The following is a 22,614-nucleotide window of genomic DNA, read 5'->3' on the forward strand; positions in this document are numbered from 1 at the left end:
CCTTTCAAGTTTCAATCAGGTTGGCGTAGCCCCAAGTCGTTACAAGCTCATGTTTAACTTCACCCCACCACGCGGGTAACAGTAACAGCGTCCTAAGCCATGTAAGTGTTAGACGTGAATTAGAATTAACGGACTGAAAGATAGTTACGTACCAGTCCGAAATCGGTCTCGAATTTGGTGGTCGTACTTTCGTAGATCAAATTCGGGTTTGGTTTCAGGGTACCAGCTTTGCCAGCCTCAACCATCGCGCTCTTCTGTTCTGTGGTCGACTCAACCCACTTGAGGTAATGAGGTGCCCCGGGATATATGATATTATCGGCCACCAGAACGGACTTCCCTGGCTTGAGAAGATTTAATTCCTCCATAAGCCACAAGTCAGGTAGATAACGCTCCTGCCAGTGATCGATAAAGATGAGTTCGATGTCTTTGATTACTCCATCTTGGACGAGTTGTTTTAAAGTATCATCACTGGACCCAACCAAAACCTTAGCTATGCCTTGTAGTCCAGCTAGGTCGATGAGCTGATTGGCCACAGCAGCCATTTCAGGGTTCAGCTCAAGGCCTAGATATTGTTTCCCTCCATTCTTAGAGAGGGCTTCTGCAAAGAGGATTGCGCTATAACCGACGTAGCTACCAAGCTCAACCATTGTAGAAGGCTTTCTCTCATCGAGGAGATTGACAATGTGTGCACCTTTTGTCGGACCGATATTCATGAGTACGTTAAACTGACTATGATAGTCGTCAATCGCCGCAAGGACTTTCTGGGGATTGTTTCGAATTTCCTTGATGTCTTTTCGGCCATAGATATAGTGAAGGAGGTCGACCTCACGGCCATCCTGTGTTTTGTTAGACGAAGAACTGGGAGCATAGACACGGGCTTTCACTTACAAGTGCGAAGTCGCGAGCGGGAGGAGCGTGCTGCTTGATAGACATAATTGTTCAGATGTGAATTTGAACAACTACATGTATCGAAAGTTGATCGATAGCTGCTACTATCTGGTTTGTGAATGGAAACAAACGCTTGGAGGACTACCAGCTTTATAGACTGGCAGGGCTATGATGATCATATACTCTAAGAGCCAAAGTTGACCTCCGGAGTTTTCAACGGAAAACGAAGTTCGGATATAAGTGCTACTCGAATACGACCTCCGAGCCCCGTTGCTCGGAGATCGGAGATCTGGACACACATCCCCTCAAGTAACTCCTTGGAGACAGTGCTCAACGGACTATCGCATATTCCTGCATATTCCTCGGCCTGGCCCGACCATCCCCAGCCTTGAGACTAATGAATGTTTAGATCCGAGTTCGGGGAATGTTCAGCAATACAATAGCATTACGACTTTGCTTCTAGTCCCGCAAACCATGTACCATATATGCTCCATAGTAAAAAGCATTACTTTACCACTGTGTCACGTCGGGCGTGAAGACCGGTATCTCCGAGGAGTCCAAACGCGATGACTTTGGGCCCCGGGGAGAGTATCCAGGGTTATATAACAAACAAAGATTTAGGTAGTCATTGGACAGCATCCGTAGCTCATTGCCTTAGCTGTCGATATCAGGGTATCTACATAACAGCGTTGGATTTTACTCATGGATGCCAACAGCCGCCACACGCCCGCCTTATGACATCATATCAATCTATCTTCCATTGGGCAAGCTTACGCGATCGCACACAGAATAACAGCAAACAGGGGTGTCGAAATCGCCTCTTATATAATGCAAACTCTGGTTCCCGGTAAGCATCAAGAACTGTACCCTGGTGACTCAAAAGTCAAAGGCTGATGATTCACAGCTTAAGCCAGCCCGACTTCCTGAAAAGGTTTAGTGCGGGTCCGGTGGGGGGACTACTCTGGAATCTTCGACGGTTTAAATGATTTCATTCTCCAGCCTCACGCGATCATTCTTCCCTATCATACCGCACACTCGCTCCAGACCTCAGCACGCGACTTCTCAACACGCTCCTAAATTTAACAATCATGTCGGACTGGGATACTGTTACCAAGATTGGCAGCAAGGTTCGTGGCGGCGCCGCCGGACCCCGCGAGACTACCATCAAGGGCCGTTCGCAATTGAACGCCGCACAACGGTCCGGGGCCATCCTCGGCACTGAAAAGAAGTACACAACTGGCAACATTGTATGTTGAGACCTTGAATGCGTCCGTATCAACTATTCTTCGACAGAGCTAACAAGTCCCAGAGCGCCAAGGCCGGTGCCCCAGAAGGCCAACACCTCACCAAGGTCGACCGCAGTGACGACATCATCAAGCCCAAGACAGTCGGTACCCAGGTCGCCGATGCCATTAAGAAGCGCCGTAACGATGAGGGATACAAGATGACCCAAAAGGAGCTGGCCACCAAGTGCAACACCACCGTCACGGTCATTCAAGATTTCGAGCGGGGCACCGCCACTCCTGATCAGAAGGTCCTCTCAGCAATGGAACGAGTCCTCAACGTCAAGCTTCGCGGTTCCGACATAGGGGCGGAGAAGTTCCCCAAGAAAAAATAGACGACGATATGTACTTTCTTGCATCTTGTATTCTTTTTTTTCTTTTTGATGACTGCAATGTCACATCGCTATGGCGCGATGTCTATTGTTCTACTGCTTCTGCTGGTCGGATTAGCGCTAGCCTTGCATGGAATTGGCTGATAAACACCCATGAAATGTATAAATGAGATACCTTCATCAAAATTTGGACCACGCACGAGTAGACGATCCAGTATTAGAGCGCTCGGAGTAGGTTTGCGTGATGACATATCTTTGTGGGGGGTTGATGTCAAGGTCCAACACGGTTTCCACGGTCCACGACTGCCAGTGTATACGACTATCTAAATTAGTGCTAAGGCGGTATGATGAATCGTGCAGATTTCGGGACCAGTTCCATCAGAATACTCCCATTGGTTTTATGTACAAGATAGAAAATAATACTTTCCAATAGGATAGCAGCAGATTCAAATGTTACACTGGGGCGAATCCCAGACTCTACCGAGTACACATCATATAACCTACTGACAGAGGACCATCATTCGAGTTTTGCAAGGCTTCGTGTCTATTGTGTAATATGTTCAATATCCTCAACCGGCAATTCATAAATCCCAGCAAGGTTTAACATATAGCTCGAACCTAAAGAAGTGAAGCATGCTCTTTTATTAAACCAAAAAATAACTCCGGTTGATCATGTAGGAATCAAGCAATGAGGACCGTGCCTTGAAAGGTCATCATCTCATCTCATATGCTGAACTCGGCAAATCGAGTCTTTATAGCATCATAAACACGTACACAGAATATTGACTGAATCACTTTTTTTTTGCCATTTCTTTTTTTCTTACTTTCGCAATTGCTCCCGCTCGACCTCGTACATGAAGTCGAAGTAGGGCTTGTCGAAGTGGTGGATACGAACGTAACCGTCTTCACCACCAGAGGCATATGCGGTTCCAGCGGGGTGGACATCAATGGTGTTGAGGGGACCGAAGTGACCACGAACACGGCCAATCTCGTCTTCGAAGATCTTGTGATAGAAGCGGGCCTCGAATTTACCCTGGCGAGCAGACGTGGTTGTGACATCCATAGCGGCTTGACCACCACCCAGGATCACGTAGTCCTTCTTAGGAGTAATGCTTGCGGAGTTGAGAGGGGTATCAGCGGGGTAGGTCTTGAGGATGGCGAGGTTACGGGCGGACATGAGCTGGGTAAATTAGCTTGAGACCATCACAGTACGAGGATGTTGGGATGTACCTTAGCGGACTTATCCTTGGAGGCGGTGATGAAGTGGGTGCGGTCGGCTGAGAATTGGATGTCGTTAATCTGGTGGTCGAACTCGTGGGCCTGGACGTTCTCGAGTTGTTCGCCAGTCTGATCTGGAGTTAGAAAACGCTCTCCCGTAACATATACACGGTGCTGGCGTACCTTGGGGTCGTATTGGCTAACGCTGCCGTCCTCGTGTGCAGCAATGATGTACTTGCCCAGATAACTCCATCCCGCCACAGTCGCCTTGCTCTCATTGCAAGTGATCCGCAAGCTTGGCTCGTCGGCTTGCTGCTCCAGGTTGCCGAGCTGTCCATCACCGTAGGCAATATCGATAACCACAATCGTACCCAGGAAACCCATACGCTTCTCAGTCACGGCTAGCAGCTGGCTTCCGTCGGGCGAGAAAGCCACGCGCTTCACGGCTGTCGGGAAGTCGTAAACCTTCACACACTCTCCAGTCTTGATGTTCCATAACCGCACAGTGTTGTCGGCCGATCCGGTGGCGAGAAGAACAGTATTCGGGCTCACGTCGACGGTCCAGATAGCACCCTGGTGACCAGCGTATGTTCCAAGACGCTCGCCGTTGGCAGACCACCATGCGCAAACAATCTTATCCTTCGCCACGGAAAACAGGAGATCGCCATCGCGGTTGAATCGGATTTGGTTAAGGGACCGTTCCTAGCTTGGTTGTCAGAATACCGGTGACCGCGAAATTTTGGGGGAGGCCGCAAGACGAAGCGGGCAGTAGGCACATACATGGCCCGAAAGCAGGATAGGCCTCATATTGAAACGGTGCGACGAGTATCGAGGGGCCGGGTTTGAGAAGGCAGTTCGCGTTGATCCGACTTTTACGGGGCTCGTGGAGGGGGGTTGGTCGCTAGCCGCTTTTCATTGACTACCTGAATTTAATCGCACACATTCAATCTTCAGGTTACGCCTCAGGCTCCAACGGTGGGGCCACACGGATCAACTAATTCTCCACGGGCTTCTCCACGTGATGCTCCCATGAAGCCCTAGCCCTTACTTTCCTACTTGGGGCGTCGGCGGGGCCTCCGATGGCGGATCTCATATTATCAAAACTACGAGGTATTGCGGCTAACCATGAAGATTGCGGCCTGAATCGTCTGGCTTCCAATCCGGCTTCGGGGACACCGTATTTTTTTTCCCCGGTATCACAAGGTCCCCTTCAAAGGTTGGACATCAAGGGGCTCTAGATCGTGAGGGGAACCGGTTGGAGAGTGAGTACAAAAAGGGACGTGAATTCACATCCCAAGACTCCGAGTTGTTCCTGGTTCTACCGCGCAGTCGCATAGAACGCAAGATTCCATACCTATTGAAGGACAAAAACACCTAATCAGGAACTCCAATGCTTCCCGCGGCGAATCGAGTCCCCCTGCAGGTGCGACTGGCCAATCTACGTCTCCGTCAACCCCGCACTTTTCCTTCTACCTTCATCCATAGTTTGCTCTCCTCACGAGGAGTCCGGCCCTGGTCATTATCGTGCCCGGCATCGTCTCCACTGCCCGCCCTTTTAACCCCGCCGGCTACCCCTTCTCGTCGACTCTTCAGCAGCTCCGCCATGGCTACCAAAATCGATGGCACAGCCATTGCTAAGGGCTTCCGCGAGAGCCTTAAGAGTGAGATCGAGTCGATCCAGGCTGTGAATCCTCGCTTCAAGCCAAACCTGATCATCTTCCAAGGTAAGTTTCCCGATGGTGGGGTAGTAGAACTACACAGGAAAAAAAAAAAGTTCCCTAGCTAACAGCGCATATAGTTGGCGACCGACCCGATTCCAGTGAGTCCCTCAAAACGGATTGATTTCGCACACCAGAGACCAGTTTGAAAATCTAACATTCTTAGGCACCTATGTGCGCATGAAGTTGAAGGCTGCCCAAGAGGTACTTGCTCGCCCCATGGCCCCCTTTCCTTCTTTATTTTGCTGACCCATTAGGCTGGTATCCTTTGCACTCTTATCAATATCCCCGAAACCAGTACCGAGTCAGAGCTACTTCAAGAAATCACGAAGGCCAACAACGACGCTTCTGTCCACGGTATCCTTGTTCAACTGCCATTGCCCAGTCACTTCTCGGAGCATACGATCACCTCCGCCGTGGCTGACGAGAAGGATGTCGATGGATTCGGCGCTATCAACATTGGTGAGCTGGCAAAGCGTGGGGGCCGCCCTCTGTTCACTCCTTGCACCCCGCTCGCGGTGATGGAGTTGCTGAAGGCCAGTGGGGTCGACCCCGCAGGCAAGGAAGCTGTGGTACTTGGTCGCAGCGACATTGTCGGCAGCCCAGTCAGCTACTTACTGAAAAATGCGGATGCCACTGTGACTCTGTGTCACTCCAAAACCCCTGATATTGCCCGGATTGTCAAGAATGCCGACATTGTGGTCGCAGCCATTGGTAAGACGGAATTCGTCAAAGGAGAGTGGTTGAAGCCTGGCGCAGTTGTAATTGATGTCGGCATCAACTACAAGCCCGATGAGACCAAGAAGTCTGGCCAGCGTCTGGTCGGTGATGTTGACTTCGAGTCGGCTGAGAAGGTCGCCTCATTGATCACTCCTGTTCCCGGTGGTGTTGGCCCTATGACTGTCGCCATGCTGATGAAGAACGTGGTGTCTTCAGCTAAGTCATACTTCGAGAGACAGAAAGACCGCCACATTATCCCCCTGCCTATCCGCCGTCAAAACCCGGTTCCTTCGGACATTGACATCTCTCGTGCGCAATACCCCAAGGCCATTACTCAGGTTGCGTCGGAGATTGGCATTGCCACCCACGAGTTAGAGCCTTATGGCCACACCAAGGCCAAGGTCAGCCTTGAGGTTCTTGACCGTCTTTCTCACCGCCGCAATGGACGCTATGTTGTTGTTTGCGGTATCACCCCTACCCCTTTGGGTGAGGGCAAGTCTACCACTACTTTGGGTCTGACCCAGGCCATTGGCGCTCACCTCAACCGCGTCAGCTTTGCCAATGTTCGTCAGCCTAGCCAAGGACCTACATTTGGTATCAAGGGTGGTGCGGCCGGTGGTGGTTACAGCCAGGTCATTCCTATGGATGAGTTCAACATGCACTTGACTGGTGATATTCACGCCATCACGGCTGCCAACAACCTCCTTGCTGCTGCCATTGAGACCCGTATGTTCCACGAATCCACTCAGAAGGATGGTCCCCTGTACAAGCGTCTCGTGCCTGCCAAGAAGGGCAAGCGTGAGTTCCAGCCTATCTGGTTCCGCCGCCTGAAGAAACTGGGCATCGACAAGACCAACCCTGATGAGCTCACTGAGGAGGAGATTCGCCGCTTCGCCCGACTGGACATTGACCCAGAGACTATCACTTGGCGTCGTGTCCTGGATGTGAACGACCGTCACTTGCGTGGAGTCACTGTCGGTACTGCTCCGACGGAGAAGGGCCTCAGCCGCGAGACTGGGTTCGATATCTCCGTTGCGAGTGAATGTATGGCCATCCTTGCGTTGAGTAACAGTTTGGAGGACCTGCGGGAGCGTCTTGGTCGCATGGTCGTTGCCAGCTCTAAGAGCGGCGAGCCAGTCACTTGTGACGATATCGGTGCCGGTGGTGCTCTGGCCGCTCTCATGAAGGACGCTATCAAGCCTAACCTGATGCAGAGCTTGGAGGGGACCCCTGTCCTTGTCCACGCTGGGCCGTTCGCCAATATTAGTATCGGTGCTAGCTCCATCATTGCGGACAAGCTGGCCTTGAAGCTGGCTGGTACTGAGCCCGACGAGGACCACGATGCCAAGACCGGCTTTGTTGTCACCGAAGCGGGCTTCGACTTCACCATGGGTGGTGAGCGATTCATGAACATCAAGTGCCGCTCATCTGGTCTGCAGCCCGATACGATTGTCATTGTTGCTACTGTCCGCGCTCTCAAGGTGCACGGTGGTGGCCCTGATATTAGCCCCGGTGCTGCCCTCCCTGAAGTCTACCGTACTGAGAATATCGACATCCTCCGTGCGGGTTGTGTCAACCTGCGCAAGCACATTTCCAACGCCAAGCAGTACGGTGTCCCCGTTGTCGTGGCTATCAACCGATTCGATACCGATACCGAAGCCGAGCTCCAGGTCATCCGCGAGGAGGCTATCGCTGCTGGTGCTGAAGATGCTGTCCCTGCCAACCACTGGGCAGAGGGTGGGGCTGGTGCCGTGGACCTCGCTAAGAGTGTTCTGGCTGCTAGCTCCAAGCCTAAGGACTTCAAGCTTCTATACGAATCAACTGGCACCATCAAAGAGAACATCGAGGCCATTGCCCAGAAGATGTACGGTGCCGCCGCCGTTGAGTTCAGCGAGCTCGCGCAGAAGAAAGTCGACACCTACACAAAGCAGGGCTTTGGCAACTTGCCAATCTGTATTGCTAAGACTCAGTACTCTCTCAGCCACGATCCCGCTCTGAAGGGTGCCCCCACTGGCTTCACCGTTCCTATTCGGGATGTCCGTCTCGCCGTGGGTGCCGGATATCTGTGAGTCTACGTGCTTTTCATCTGTCTAGATCATGCGCTAACAACAATAATAGGTACGCTTTGGCTGCCGACATCCAGACCATCCCGGGTCTGCCCACCGCTCCGGGCTACATCAATGTGGACATTGACACCGAGACTGGAGAGATCCGTGGTCTTTTCTAAACTATGTAGGCTCAACCACATCAAAGTCTGTCGGATGAGATACATAGCCCCATATATACCACTGGCTGGGATTGAATGGTGCATATACTTTGCCTTTTTTTTCTTCTCATTTTCTGTGCTTTTTTTTCAACACATCTACATTTGACGAATTGGCGTCCAATTGGGGGAGCATTTAGACGGACTTTTTCAACACCGAGCTCACGGTCTCTTACGAGATTGAAATATTAAACTTGTCAATAATTTGGAGATAATCCCATTGCAACGGCAGATCCCTCTCTTTAGGTTATCTCAATGCTACCATGTACCCGCCTCAACCCTTGGATTTCGGGACGGGCCCAAAGATAGAATGAGGTTCCCTGTATTCTGCGGATTTTACCGAGCACAAGTCAAAGAACAGAAGGCTAGTACCTTGTTTCCAACGTCTTCAATTCCCTCACCACAGAGGTGGAAGTACGCGTGGCCATGAATTCGCCCATTTCAAGATCGACACCCAGAACCCTGTGCAACGACGGAACTCGTTGCAAACCACCATAGCCGGCGTGAAGCCTTGGATTTCACTCGTCCCCACACGCCAAGTAGGGGGAAACAGCTAGCGGCCGATCATGATTTGCATTCCTTTTGCCAAACCCTCATGTCAGAGGCTTGGAAGCGCCAGTCACAGATCTACGATATGGAGTCGCCCCACGTCTCCAAACCTGCCAGTGGGGGAAAAGTTTCACTGCAAAGCTAATCCAATCGATTAGGAACTCCCTGGTCGATCCGGGCCTTCCATAGGTCGACGGGGGGGTGTGGGCTCGGGAGTGGTTTGGTTGACGAGCAGCACCACATGTTCCAGATATCGCGGCCCCTGGCACGAGATCGCGCATTCAGATTGGCGGACTTTATTTCGTGAAGAACTTCCCGGCCAATTAGATCGTGAGGTTTTTGCGTCGGGGGCAGTTCGGCCTGTCCAGATCGAATGTCCTTGACGCAATCGGCAACCCGGGCATTCCTAATCCGGCGCGATCGAGGCCTGGTTGGACCAACCATGATATGGCGGCCTCACGAGAGGCGGTTGGCGCAGATAACATGGTTCGAAATTGGGGTACTGCCTTGGTAAAGAGTCTTCCGGTTGATGAGCGGTTGTGTCTCCAGCTCAACGTATTTGTATCCCGGACACATCTGTCAGAGCACCTATACAACGAGTCAAAGAGTCTTGACACTCTTTCTTCTCCAGCATTCAATGTGATACGCGACCTCGCTGTTACGATTCGACTGAATTCTCCGGTCAAATGGACTGACACTCTGCTTGGCATCCAATCACTGCGCCCTCGATTCCTAGTATTCGCGGGCACTCTAGCACGGTCCGATCATGCGCGTGGTGGCCATCACGACTGCCATGGGCTCTTTAGCGCTATGTATGGTCGCATTGCGCTTATGGGTCAGGCTTTTCCTTATTCGTAGCCCTGGTCTTGACGATGTCGCTATTGTGGCTGCGCTGGTATGAGTTGAAATCATTTTTGCATTGTTCGTTTGGGCTAACGGATACCTAGATCTGTGCCATTGTATTATATGCATTCATCATCCTCGGTAAGAAGCCTATCGAGAAACAAGACTGGATCAATCTGCTAACGATATTCCAGAGCACCAGTCGGGGCTTGGAGTTCCAACACAAGACCTTCCGAACCATGTAGCCTCACAACAGATGCACGTAAGTACATTGTCGACCTTATACGGGTGTTGATCTAACAGCTCTCAGTGGCTATGGTTCTCTGTACCATTCTATAACCTGTCTCTGATTCTTACCAAACTATCCGGCGTGTTCTTCTTCCTCCGAATATTTCCCCCAGCGCTCATTCAGAATTTGGGCATACACCTTCATGGGATTACTGGTTATTTTCGCATTATGGGCAGTTCTAAGTGGGTTTCTCTTCTGTGCTCCAACGACAAACTTCTGGACATGGCTTTTGTATGAGAAGCCTTCGAAAGCCCATTGCATGCGACACGGCTCCGTATGGTTCGCCAATGCTGGGCTTCAGATCGCCACTGATATTGCTCTCATGATCACGCCAATGCCCTTACTCTCGAAACTACAGCTGCAGCGGCGGAAGAAAATTGCGGTCATATTGATCTTCTGCGTGGGGTTAATGTGAGCATTCAGTCCTCGGGATTCTCAGTGCTGTACGTGCTAATGATTCATAGTGTCGTTGTGATCAGTTCGATCCGGCTGAACGAATTGAGCAGGATGATTAATGGCGACGATGTGTCGGGTAAGTCTTGTTTGCTTGGGATGTCGTAATTTATATTAACAATAGTTACCAGTCAGGAATGAGTCAGCGACTGTCTGGTCCAGTCTGGAGGTCGACGTATCCCTAATCTGCGCCTGCCTCCCCCCGCTCAACCCTCTCTTCTCCCGCATCTTCGCCTACCTCTTCCGGCCTCGCCCTCTGCATTCCTCCCCAGCTTCAAACGCCCAATCCTATGCCATGAGTCTCACGAGCGATCGGAAGCGCTCCATATACGACCACCAAATCGGACCGGAAGCCGGGGTCTTTGCTAATGATATATTTTTCGCTGGCCCCGCAGGCTACTCCGCTAGCATTTCCAAGGTTGATACTAATCAATCAGACGCTGAGAAAGAGGACGGTATTCGCGTTGTCCGGGAGCTGCGTGTTGGTTCGGATTCCAGGCACAGCCCAGGCTTGGTGCCCAAAGACCCTCACGATCGGGATCTTGAGATGGCTTCTGGAAGCAGCAAGACGGGGCCTGGTATCGAGTGGGATCTGGGGGACTTCGAGTTCCAGGAGTATAAAGAGCGGATGAACGCTCCTATGTGATGTATATACTTCTCATGATGCATACGAATTTCTGGATCATCTCTCTACGGTAGTGTACAATCTAACTTTCGGATTCCTTGGTTGTGACGATTCGACGGCGTGATCTATATCTGAGCTTGAAATTCTATCATACGGCTATGGAAGCCACTAGAAGCTTGCACGAGCAGAGTCGCTCCGTCGAGTCGCTTGCTCAATAGCCTTTGCGACTTTAATGCAGACCTCGTCTCCGAATCGGCCCCCAACAACCTGCACACCGACTGGCATGCCGTCGACAAGTTCGATGTCGTCTAGACTCTGTTAACGGGTTTCCCTTTCTAGGAAGCTTTTCGCGCACTCACATTGCTCTTTATTAAATTTATCTCCTGCATTACGAGGAACGTGGTCCAGCCACTCCTTGTCGGGCTGGTCTTTCTCCCTCGAAACGGTGGTTACGGGCACAGCCAGCGAGGCATAGCCCAGGAGGTTCCAGATGCTTGTGTATCCCACATAAGCATTCGACTTTACCCAAGTCCAGGGTTTATAGCCAACCCAGGGTGTACTTGGCATTATAAGCGCATCGATTCCGGACGACATCCATCGCTCGAGATAGGAGGTCTCGAAGTGATATTTGTCCGCGTTTAGCTGGAATGTATTAGACTCATGCCATCGCAGCACTCTTTTTCCAGACGTACCTGGTAGATTTCTAAGGTAGTGAGAAGATCCTTCTCCTTTCCCACGAGCATTCCCTCAATGAGAGGCTCGCCGGTTAGCTCGATCATTCTCCGGCATCCTGCGCCACCGTCGGAGAGAATAGCCTTCTCCCATAACTGATATGCGTGTGCATGGGAGGATGCATCCCACTCGATAACTGGAGTCGCCGTCAGAAAGAGGTTTCGCTGTGTCAAAGAAAGGTAAAAAAAGTAATCGTACCCTCGTGTCCTGCCGCCCTTAGAGCCTCGACAGTCTCGCGCATGGCCCGCGCAATGGGCGGCTGCACCTTCACCATCCCGTCGTCAATGAGGAATCCAATCTTCAGCCGCTTGGCTCGCAGGGACGCAAGGTCACTCCTCCATGGAATGGGCGCTGTTTGCGGATCGACTTCCCAAGGCCGAGCAGCGGGCAGCGCTTCCATGTATCCCTCGATACTTGCCAAGCTACAGCTCATAGGTCCTGCAACGGAGCGAACGATATCTTGGCCCGGGCTTTGAGGGAAAAAGGTCAGCAACTAACCACATTGTACTATTATATACTGCGGATTCGAACATACTTTCCTCGCTCGTAAGGATGGCGGCCTGGCGTCGGAGAGAGACCATAGATTCCCGTTAGCGTAGCCGGGATTCTGATCGATCCACCAATGTCAGTACCGATTCCAATCGGACTGCCTCGGGCTGCGACCAGCGAGCTCTCGCCGCCTGAGCTGCCACCGGAGATCAAGTTGCGGTTCAGCGGATGGACGCATTGGCCGAAGACGTGGTTGTATGAGTCCGACATCATCATGGACTGCGGGATATTCGTCTTCACATAAAGCACCGCTCCCAGTCGGCGCAGGGTCTTTGCCACTGATTTATCCGCCGGGGCTGGGCGTCCAGTCAATCCGACCCATCCTATACTGCTTGATTAGTCCGGGTATCGGAGATAGGCGAGCTTTTAATCCATACCGATCGATGTATCCTGCCCCTTCACCGAGAAAAGATCTTTGATCGAAACAGGGAGCCCGTGTAAGGGGCCTAGGGTCTGCCCTGTTTTGACAAGATGCTCATCCATCTCCTTCGCAACTGCGAGTGCCTCTTGGAAGAATATCTCGGTGCAGCATACTGTCAGCTGATGGGCCAGTGCTGCCCGCTTGCAGTATGCTTTGGTCAGTTCGAAGGATGATAATGCTCCCGATGAGAGCTTGCGCAGCAGAACAGTAATGTCCGTCTCCTCGGTCAGAGCGAGTTCTTTTGACGTCAAGCTCTTTCGGATGAATTCCAGGGCATTTGGAGCGGACTCCACCGACGGGATCGGGTCCAGGCGCCATTCGGGTGGAATGAGAGCAAGCTGCTGCTTCCGCTTTTCAGCAGCACGCTCTTCGTATGACGGGGTAGCCATAGCTGTAAAGGTCTAATAATTCTAATATGCAGAGTATAATGGGATTGAAAGCCCCAGGGGGATGGTGTGTGTTTATGACTGCATAGATAAGCCATGTGGAGAAGCATAGGTAGCATGCCTAATGCGGAAGGGAATCTAGCTGATCTCCCCCGCTATGGAATCATACGCTTCTCTATCTTGCTTTGTGCTGTTCCTGGGGGGCCTCGGCACTTGGTCGTCAACCCGGTTATTGGCAATCTCCACATCAGACCCCTCGTGCCCTAGTGTGAGATCGACGTGGCGCGCGATTGATCGATCTCACCGTCACCGGGATATGATCTGCCGGCCCAGTCCAATGGGTTACTCCACATGAGTTGCCACCAGGCTTTGGGGCCTAAAGAAAAGCATCGGTGTGAAGCCCTATATTACGCAAGGCTCGAATTTGAGATAAAACGACGAAGTGAGGCCAATAGTTCTACGGATTTCCCTGTGCAATAACTCAATGGCAGCGGTGGAACCAAACTAATCGCGCCAGGAGCCTCTAGGCTTCCTCACCGATCAGCTATTTGTTGTGGGGTTGTTTAGCGAACCATCACGTAGGGGTTGCGACGATCGTTCAAATCAACCGCCGAGCGTCATCCGAGCGTCTCCCGCGACTAGGGAGGCTCCTCGCCATTCATAGCTATAAGGGCAAGCCCCTCCGAGGTCCTTTCCATATGCAAATAAAGGTTGAGTCCGTGTTGGCATGCTGCGCTTCGGCCATTATGAAAGCCTGTCAACTGAATGAATATGGAGAGCCTAGGATATTGCTAAGGATCTATTCGGTAGCACCACAATCTCTCTCAGGCACTAGTCTGTCTTTCTTCCCCATTATACAATCATCCTGTTTCTCCACCTCACTTCACATTGGTGCTGAGCGTCCGGATATCTTGGAAAGTCACAAAGCCTGCAGCTCCGCCAATAGGATCTCAATATCTCACACTGTTGTGTTTGGCTTGCGTACACCCCAGTCAAATATGCAGGGGTCGCCAAATGCACGTAGAACTGCGATGATCGTGGGATCTTCGAGATCGCGCCGCACACTCGATCCACCAAGGAAGATATGACGTTTTCGTACCGAGCGGACGGAGAGCCTTCGCCCTTCCCAGCGATCAAAATCCCCAGCGCGCCCATAGCCGCTGTGCACCGATAAATCAGCGCTGTCAGCCCGCGATCTGTCCCGTCGCTCGAATCCAGGCATAGGGTCTGCTCCATGGCTCTGGCGCTTGAGATCCGTGGAATCCAAGGATGTGCCGGGTTTGGATAAATGCGCAAGCAGCTCGAACGTATCTGGCGGACACCCAACAGAAGCGAGGAACTGGCTTGACATAATCTCACGATGCCAGTCGTCGAATATTAAGTCGCTTTCTCTGATAAGAGCTCCAGTCACATCAAACCAGACAAGATAAGCTAGAACGTCCGTGAGTCCGGGCATTTGGGATGCCAACCGACCAATATCACCCTTGGAACGGCAGTGGATATCGAGAAGTGAGCGTGCTCCATGTAAATGACGATGCCACTGGCCAAAAGGCCCACAGCAAACTTCGAAGATGGCGAAAGTAGCGATTCCGAATAGCGCGATGGGGTGTCCGGATTCAATCACTTGGCTGAGGTTCGTCAGGGCCACTAAATGTGACTGGATGGATTGCCAGTCAGGCCCTTGGAGGCGCGACTTGGCAAAATTTAATGTGCGAGAGATGAGTTGGATGGTTTCGTCCGGCAAGTCTTGGCTGCTGGTTTGGATGTCTTGGTAAAAGTGAGAAATAAGGTCGATGAAGCCGTACAGATTGATCGGCGAGCTGCTATCTGTAGGCGGACACTTGCTTGAATTTTTATTGGGGATCCTCTGGACTTGGCTGGCCCCTTTTCTAGCTGTATGATCTTTGACGTCTGGTTTCAAGTTGGTATCGGTCATCCATTTCACTCGGTGCGGGTAACGGCATGATGCGCCTGTTTGTTGGCAGAGCTGGCATGTTGGACGGTTCAGATCGCACTTGGCTCCTTTCAGTCGGCACTGATGACAATGGCGATCTTTCCGCACACCACGAGGCTTCTTGGCTGGTATTTGGGCCTCTGACATGTTTGGTGATACGCAAAAGCCAAAGGATCGGGACCCAAAGATAACAATGCGGGGAAGACATAATTCCATGGTTCCGCATTTGGCATAGCGAGATACGTGCCCTGAAACTAGATATACTCGGAGAATTATATTACACGCCGTCTTCGAGCTTTGTTTGCTGAAAGGAGCGTTGATTTGTAATGAAGGACCCGGTTAATCTATAAACATGATGGAAACGACCGCGAGGTTCTCAGACAAGAACAGCCATAGCTAAGCGGGAACGATGCGGCAGATTGGAGCACCACTAACAAAAGAACAGTACCCAAAAGGAATGAACACGATTAGAAAGCCGGGAAGCAGGTGCTAAAAAGAACTATAAGCTATCAAGGTGAAAAGAGAACGAAAGAGTGTGGATCGAAGCCCAAGGCGACGGCGGTAAACACCAAACAAGTTCCAAGCGAAAACGTACACTGCAGGGTGAGATCGAAAAGCCCAAGGACATAGCGACAAAGCAGCCAAACTAGGGAAATCAGCACAGTCAGCGAAATTAACGACGTGGGCCATTGCTACCCCAGTTGGGGATCATCATCATGTGCCAGTGCTGACTCGCGGACTCTTTTCCCTCATGTTTTCTTCGAAAGGCTCTCTCCCGACGATCTCGTCGTTTAGTCGCAGAATTGACTACCTCGGGCTTTCCCTGTTTATGATCATGGGCAGCATCCGAGCACTTGTCCTTTTTGGCAGCACGGTGCTCGAAGCGCACATTTCGGCGTGCTTTGGACCGGACCCGACGGGGCTTCCGCTTCGAATTCGAATAGGCGGATGGGTTGAAGGACTTCTTCGCCTTCTGCGGCCCCCTTTGAGACTTCAAAGCTTCTTCATTTCTTGTCTTTAGAAGCTCAACCGCTTGAACGAGTGAAATAGTAGAAGCGACGCTGGTGATACTGTCGTCGCGGGAGCCGAATGGGTATGGCGAGTCAGGTCGTTTACCCGTACAATTTTCTTCTTCATACAGAGTCCTCATCAACTTGCGCTTATTCCGTGCCTGCTCCTCTGGGATTTTGGAATCAGTCGGGGCTTTGTCACTCTCGTCCACCGATGTAGCAGGGGTGCCAGGCGCGTTCTGCGACGCATGATCGGAGTGGATTGTGCCTGGCCGTGCTGGCATCGACTCTTCAGAGCTTGAAGGGGTCGAATTAGAAAGCTTCATGGGGTTCTGGAATACGAGCGAGGCTGATCTGACGTGGGATCCTTTGCCAACGATCTCATACAACTGTACCCCCATGAGGGGGTTTTGAATCACCGTAGTCAACGGGATCGCGGGCGGGGGCAGCTTAATTGAACCCTTTGATTCCGTATGAACATCGCCATCTGGAATCTCTGTGAAAAAGGCCCCCGGGCAGCGTTTCGTTTGACTGGTTGAAGAAGGCGACGAGCGTGACTGCGAATCGCCGTTCCGTTCGGAGACGCTCTGATGAAGGGAGTCGACGCTGCTAGAACAATGATGACATATCACATCATACTCCCCTTCACGAGGTATATAGCTCAACGACGCTGGTTGCATCCCGAAGACCATGTTCGGGGTCAAGCAGATGTTCACCCATGCGGGGAGCTCGTCGAGAGGAATCAGAGGAGCGATCACGCCCCCGGGACGGAAAATACAAAACCGGGGACGTGGCTGCTGTTGCGAGAAGAGAACTTGGTATGGAATCATGATGGCAGCCAGACTGGGATTCGAATAAATGATAGACGAGGAAAGCAGAATAGGACTCTGAAAGAACACAGAGCCAAATAGGACTAGAAGATCGTATCCCTATAGCGAGTGCAAATCCTCGAGACAGTAATGAATGTGATGGATAACTGGGAGTAGAAGCGAAAGTGGATGGGAGGAAAGAAGAAAGAAAAAGAAACGTTCATCTCGACAGTGTTTATTGGCAACTATCCGCCATCGTGCCTTCTTCGTCCTATCTGGAAAGAGCGTTCAGCAACAAACTTCTAGTTCCCTCCTCCTCCCTTGGCCGTTCAAGCCTGAGCGTACGTTCCGTTCCTACAGGGGAAGCCAAGCTTTGGATTGAGCGCTGCTGTGGCGTTCATACAGATGACTGTTGCCGGGCTCACGCTCTGGGGGATGATATGGATATCTTTCGTCTGAAAGCCTTTGCATGACGAGTTGGTATTGCACTCTATGATGATAGCTTGTGTGTGCGTCAGGTTGGGCAGTCCCACGTTGTACCAACATGGCTTGGATACGCAAGATCCATCTCCGGGCTGGTAGGTGTTGGTTGTCCCGTAAAGCCGGACCATGTGAAGTCTTCCATCATCACGGAAGCATTATTGACACGCCCAGTCACCGCGCCATTGACGAGCTGTGTTTGCGAAGATCCTTGGTTTGAGTAGGTTTGGGTCACAAATACTGGAAACGTGACATTGTACATCCGCATATTGCTCCATGTAATGTTCTTTGCCAGTCCTTGGCCTCCAATCCAAGACTTGAAGCGGGCTCCATAGAGCGCATTGATTGCAGTAACATCAGCAAAGTGAATATTCGTCACATTCGCAAATACTGCTTGATCTTCGCCAAGCGATCCAATACTCATCCCATGGGTCTGGTATCCAATGTGCTATTGACGGCGTTGAACTGCAATAGATGTGGGCGAGATTCAATGCCCGTCCCTTTGGGTGGGTTTGCATCCCACCAGGCTTGCCCGTAGGAGTAGACCCAGCCGTGTTTGACGTTTGACGAGCCAATATAGTCGATGTTAGACCCCACGAGGGAGAACCAATATTTTCCGTTCGAGTAAAGAGCTCCGCTACTACCGTTCACGATTTCCTGGACGGCTGTGATGTTTTGGGGCAGATGGATATTGCCGTTCATTTGTATTTGTACATTGCTGAGATCGGTAGCGCTGACAGGCGTCATAGTGTAGTAGTTCATGCCTTCTTGGAAGACGATGACAGAATCAGACGCACATTGTTATAGTGCCTGAGCGATTGCTGGGGAATCGTCAGCTGTCCCATTGGACGACGGGATTACACATCGATTGGGGCGGTTCTTTGTCTGGGCGACCCCAAGTGTCACCAAAGTGAATATTAGCCAAGGGGCCGCTAGCCGAGAATACATGATTGAATGTAAGATCTATTCCATTTCAGAGAATTGCAGAGAGGATAATCCAAGTTACACTGGAGTTGACCAATGCTTTATACTCGCCAGCCGTTCACTTTCATACTCCAATGCAACATTGCCGGAAGGGTTAGCACGAGGTCCGCTACCCCAACTTGAGAACTTGAGTCCGAGCCATGTCATTTCGGTTTGGGGAATTGAATGGGTGAGATAGCTTCTTGTGGACGTGATTTGATTTCAGCGGTCAACCGCAACGTTATTGGCGGAGAATTCATTGTAGATTGGCAAGATGCAGCGAGAAAGCTGGGGAACATAACCGCATTTGGCCGGCCTCGTATATGGCATCTTTCTTCTAAACTACTAAGATCCAAGAAAAACGAACCTAATTGTCTATCAGCACCTTGTAGATATTCCCTGATGTACTACTGTCCTAAGTGGGCTTTCACAGTTAAAGGTTAGCTTCATCTGCGTTCTCGGAGTCGAAATGGCTGCCCACGGGGGAAAAGAGCGTTCTTGGAGGCATTGGCGCGCTTTGACAGTTTCCCATCCTCCATGTACCCCGTATTCGCGATATTCGCAATAGCGGGTCATTGGCTCATCGCTCTCTACTCGACGAGATGTCCTAAGCAACTCAAACCAGATCTGTCCATTCACGGCAAACCAGCCCCATCAGCTGCCGCGCCCATTGAAAGTGATACAATAGACCGGCTGAGACTTTGGCGAATAGAGCGAAAAAGCAGGACAATCCCTTTGCACTGTTATAGAAGCATTTCAGCCCTTACGTTCCAGTCCAAGTCTACTGCAACGCCGGGGGCTTTGCCCCCCTTTACTGACCCTCGAACTAAGCTCCTAGGCGATGATCTACCATATCCAACACAATAAATCCAGTTATTTTTCTAACCAATAAATCGCCAGGACCCGTGATCACGCCCCTAACCCGACGGTTGTTCATTGAGTGCGCTACTGACCTGTGCATAGGCCAACATCACACATCCCTTGAATGGGGTTTTGTGCAAATGTTGTACTAGTAGTTAGTTCCTCGAAGGAGCTGAGTTGCCCTACGAGAAACACGGCTCGGTTTGAAAACATAGTACGAACTGCGCCAATGGGAGACGCGCCAGTTGATGACGGCTAGTCCGACGGCTAAACCTTCTAGCGACGGATCAGTCGTTCCTTCCGCGCCAAGGAATAGTCTGATCCGCCTTACTTCCCACGTGTCAAAACAATCCACATGCCAAAACCCAAAGGACATCAAAATGGCAACCGATAGCAAAGAACTAGTGCTGGTCACCGGTGGAACAGGGTTTCTCGCTGCCCACTGCATCATCCGATGTTTGGCGGCCGGATACCGCGTGCGCACTACTGTCCGCTCGCTCAAGCGCAAGGACGAGGTCGTGAATATGCTTAAAGCTGGCAAAGCCACTAACATCGATGATGTATCCTATGTTGAAGCCGATCTTCTGAAAGATGACGGCTGGCATGAGGCTGTGAAAGACTGCATGTACGTGATGCATGTCGCCTCGCCATTCCCAGCCAGCCCCCCCCAAACACGACGATGAATTGATCGTCCCCGCGCGGGATGGCACTCTTCGTGTGCTCCGCGCATCTCGTGATGCAGGTGTCAAGCGCGTTGTCGTCACTTCGTCCATGGCAGCCGTTACCGGCGGCAATGGGAGCCGAGACGCTTCCAATCCATTCACTGAGGATGACTGGACCGATGTGGATAAGCCTGGAGTCGGTGCTTACGAGAAGAGCAAGACACTTGCAGAGCGCGCTGCATGGGACTTTATCAAGAACGAAGGCGGCAAGCTGGAGTTGTCGACCGTCAACCCTTGTACTGTGCTCGGCCCTGTTCTTTCCAAGGACTCTTCAACATCCATCGAGATCATTATTAGGCTTATGAATGGCGCGATTCCGGGTTGCCCCAACCTGAATTTTACGATTGTCGACGTCCGAGATGTTGCTGACCTGCACTATCTGGCCATGACGAACCCGAAGGCCAGCGGCGAGCGGTTTGTTTGTGTCGGCCCACCAAGGGGATACTGGATCTATGAAATGTCGAGAATCTTGCGCGAGAAACTTGGTCATAAAGCTAGGCGAGCCCCAACTCGACAGCTTCCCGATTTCTTGCTTAGAACGATATCTTGGTTTGACTCCAGTGTTGCGCTCGTCTGCCCCATGCTGGGTCTGCAGCATGCTGCATCAACGAAAAAGGCGGAAACACTGCTCGGCTGGGCTCCTCGCACGGTGGAGGAGTCTATCGTTGCCTCTGCAGAGAGCCTTATTGAATTTGGTGTCGTGAAAGCTTGATTAGACTGATCGTGTCTCTGCCAGATGGTTTTGCGAGTCGCGATGACTTCTTATTTTTGATGTATATCTGTTATACCCATCGCTTTACAACCGGATTTAATGCAACAAGCTCCATATTATGTCATGTTCTTGCTCTATCAATCGATGAATATCGAATTGCAACTTGAAATTAAAAGGATAAAGCAAAAGTATATCACATAAGATGCAAAGTAAAATATCCGTCCAATATACGGGTTTCTCCAACTCCATTAATCCGGGTATCTCTCTATGCCGAGCGAGTGTATGCAACGAATGCTCCAAAATATGCAAAAACCACAACGCGCAACAGGCGCATAACAAGCCAAAAAAAAAAAGAGAAAAAATCCATACAAAAATATGTCAAGGATACAAACACAGTCATACCGAAGAGGCCAGCGCAGCCCACTCAGTCGCCGCAATGCGCTGAGCAGGATCCTTAGCAACAGCAGGCTGAATGAGCCTCTCCACAAATCCGTTCCTGGGCACACGAGCAGCATTAGGACCCGAACGCGTAAAATTCAGAATCTGGTGTCCGTCGCGCGCCATCGCAAGTCGCTGCATGCTATTAAAGCCAGGATACAGCAAAAGATCGCCGGTAGCCGCAGCCACCAGCGTCGCCGCGAGTGAAAACACATCTGAGGCCGGAGAAGGTGCGACAGTGCCTGCCTTCAGCGCCGTGAGGGATAGGAGCTCGGGCGCTGTGAAGGGCGGCGTGAAGGCCGAATACGAGGCCCGGTTTGCATCAATGGGGCCGCCGCCGCAGATGTCCAGGGCGGATGAAAAGTCGGCCAGCAGCGGCTCGTATGGGAACGCGCCAACTTCCACGCCCGGCTCGTCTGTTGGCAGCGTACGGAGGAGCAGGTTGTGCGGCTTGATGTCGCCGTGGAATATGCTGCCTTTGGAATGGAGCCAGGCGAGTCCGCTGATCAGTTTGCAGGCCATGTCGCGCCATGAGTCGGGACCCTGGATGGGGTCGAACATTGTTGCGGTTGAAACAGGGCGCTTGCGCGCGAGATCGGCTTGGTCTTCGATGTACGTGGAGAGTGCTAGTGGGACGGCGGTCATGACTAGCGCTTTGGTGTCGGTGTGGAAGCCGTGGAATGGAACGACGTAGCGCTCGTGGTCGCGCATAAAGTGCAGGCGCGTGAGGGTAAGCGCTTCGGCTTGGAGGACTGGACGCGCATCGCGGCGGAGTGGTGCTTTGACGGCATAGACTCGGGTTCCTGCAGCGGGCGAGCTCGGTGGCGTGTACATGGGCCCGGTAGATGGTGTTGCGCGCGCTTTGTATACTATGCTCCAGGCGCCGCGGCCAAATTCAATGGGGCGCTCTTCTGCGTCGCGGCAGATCTCCAGTTCATCGGTAAAGCGCAGCGGCGTACAAACATTCTGTCTTAGAGTGGCGGGTTCATCCAATTCGTGATGTATAGAACTGGGAGTGGATCGGTCCGAGTCATCGATCTCTTTGCCGACCGGCGTTACCGGAGGGGTGAGATTTGAACCGGATGACGGGGTATGGATCTGGATATCCTTGCCATTGCTGTTGGTGTGCAACATCAAAGGCATGGGGGAGTTGGTTGGAGTCATGCTGGTGCCGGATGCGAGGTATACTCGGCAGGCGGGGAAGTATTACTCCCCTGGTAACGTCCCAACTATATACTGGGTGGGAGTTGAACCAGGTAAAGCCCCGGCTGGTCGGGATGAGTTATCGCTGATATCAGAGGACGGCGCCACGAGCAGGATGAGGCCGTACTTATGCTTCCCGGTAATTGGGTTAGGGCTCGGGTACTATGACGCAGTGGCGGGGAGTGGAAGTCGT

At 51.7% G+C, this 22,614-nt stretch overlaps 10 protein-coding genes across 10 annotated transcripts; 4 read left to right on the top strand and 6 right to left on the bottom strand.

The window, feature by feature from the left end:
* Positions 1 to 59: 59 nt before the first annotated feature.
* Positions 60 to 933, bottom strand: N7468_009514 (O-methyltransferase; the record flags this gene model as incomplete). Its single annotated transcript, XM_058478810.1, has 3 exons — positions 60 to 92; positions 153 to 836; positions 889 to 933. The coding sequence occupies 3 exons, from the start codon at positions 931 to 933 to the stop codon at positions 60 to 62; spliced, it is 762 nt and encodes a 253-aa protein (XP_058327140.1).
* A 1,043-nt stretch (positions 934 to 1,976) lies between these two features.
* mbf1 (multiprotein-bridging factor 1) lies at positions 1,977 to 2,506 on the top strand (the record flags this gene model as incomplete). Its single annotated transcript, XM_058478811.1, has 2 exons — positions 1,977 to 2,135; positions 2,198 to 2,506. 2 exons carry the CDS (start codon positions 1,977 to 1,979, stop codon positions 2,504 to 2,506), a joined length of 468 nt encoding a protein of 155 aa, XP_058327141.1.
* Positions 2,507 to 3,323: 817 nt separating this feature from the next.
* Positions 3,324 to 4,528, bottom strand: tif34 (translation initiation factor eIF3 subunit i; the record flags this gene model as incomplete). Its single annotated transcript, XM_058478812.1, has 3 exons — positions 3,324 to 3,683; positions 3,734 to 4,423; positions 4,502 to 4,528. 3 exons carry the CDS (start codon positions 4,526 to 4,528, stop codon positions 3,324 to 3,326), a joined length of 1,077 nt encoding a protein of 358 aa, XP_058327142.1.
* Positions 4,529 to 5,324: 796 nt separating this feature from the next.
* N7468_009517 (C-1-tetrahydrofolate synthase) lies at positions 5,325 to 8,386 on the top strand (the record flags this gene model as incomplete). The annotated part of the gene is made up of 5 exons (XM_058478813.1): positions 5,325 to 5,445; positions 5,520 to 5,540; positions 5,606 to 5,643; positions 5,697 to 8,224; positions 8,278 to 8,386. 5 exons carry the CDS (start codon positions 5,325 to 5,327, stop codon positions 8,384 to 8,386), a joined length of 2,817 nt encoding a protein of 938 aa, XP_058327143.1.
* Positions 8,387 to 9,737: 1,351 nt separating this feature from the next.
* N7468_009518 (uncharacterized protein) lies at positions 9,738 to 11,202 on the top strand (the record flags this gene model as incomplete). The annotated part of the gene is made up of 7 exons (XM_058478814.1): positions 9,738 to 9,866; positions 9,919 to 9,955; positions 10,009 to 10,076; positions 10,125 to 10,334; positions 10,405 to 10,514; positions 10,568 to 10,635; positions 10,688 to 11,202. The coding sequence occupies 7 exons, from the start codon at positions 9,738 to 9,740 to the stop codon at positions 11,200 to 11,202; spliced, it is 1,137 nt and encodes a 378-aa protein (XP_058327144.1).
* A 147-nt stretch (positions 11,203 to 11,349) lies between these two features.
* On the bottom strand, positions 11,350 to 13,272 carry N7468_009519 (Amidase; the record flags this gene model as incomplete). Its single annotated transcript, XM_058478815.1, has 6 exons — positions 11,350 to 11,489; positions 11,541 to 11,823; positions 11,874 to 12,049; positions 12,112 to 12,383; positions 12,449 to 12,785; positions 12,840 to 13,272. 6 exons carry the CDS (start codon positions 13,270 to 13,272, stop codon positions 11,350 to 11,352), a joined length of 1,641 nt encoding a protein of 546 aa, XP_058327145.1.
* Positions 13,273 to 14,227: 955 nt separating this feature from the next.
* N7468_009520 (Zn(II)2Cys6 transcription factor domain-containing protein) lies at positions 14,228 to 15,370 on the bottom strand (the record flags this gene model as incomplete). The annotated part of the gene is made up of 1 exon (XM_058478816.1): positions 14,228 to 15,370. One exon carries the CDS (start codon positions 15,368 to 15,370, stop codon positions 14,228 to 14,230), a length of 1,143 nt encoding a protein of 380 aa, XP_058327146.1.
* A 526-nt stretch (positions 15,371 to 15,896) lies between these two features.
* On the bottom strand, positions 15,897 to 18,284 carry pgxC (putative extracellular exo-polygalacturonase; the record flags this gene model as incomplete). Its single annotated transcript, XM_058478817.1, has 4 exons — positions 15,897 to 17,146; positions 17,401 to 17,532; positions 17,583 to 17,941; positions 17,989 to 18,284. The coding sequence occupies 4 exons, from the start codon at positions 18,282 to 18,284 to the stop codon at positions 15,897 to 15,899; spliced, it is 2,037 nt and encodes a 678-aa protein (XP_058327147.1).
* Positions 18,285 to 19,726: 1,442 nt separating this feature from the next.
* N7468_009522 (SDR family oxidoreductase) lies at positions 19,727 to 20,780 on the top strand (the record flags this gene model as incomplete). Its single annotated transcript, XM_058478818.1, has 2 exons — positions 19,727 to 19,975; positions 20,004 to 20,780. The coding sequence occupies 2 exons, from the start codon at positions 19,727 to 19,729 to the stop codon at positions 20,778 to 20,780; spliced, it is 1,026 nt and encodes a 341-aa protein (XP_058327148.1).
* A 396-nt stretch (positions 20,781 to 21,176) lies between these two features.
* Positions 21,177 to 22,382, bottom strand: N7468_009523 (protein kinase domain-containing protein; the record flags this gene model as incomplete). Its single annotated transcript, XM_058478819.1, has 1 exon — positions 21,177 to 22,382. The coding sequence occupies one exon, from the start codon at positions 22,380 to 22,382 to the stop codon at positions 21,177 to 21,179; it is 1,206 nt and encodes a 401-aa protein (XP_058327149.1).
* Between the last annotated feature and the right edge of the window lie 232 nt (positions 22,383 to 22,614).

Source organism: Penicillium chermesinum (genome assembly GCF_028974085.1).
Source record: "Penicillium chermesinum strain IBT 19713 chromosome Unknown utg000007l:1.0-2695246.0:1.0-2697696.0, whole genome shotgun sequence".
Lineage (NCBI taxonomy): Eukaryota > Fungi > Ascomycota > Eurotiomycetes > Eurotiales > Aspergillaceae > Penicillium > Penicillium chermesinum.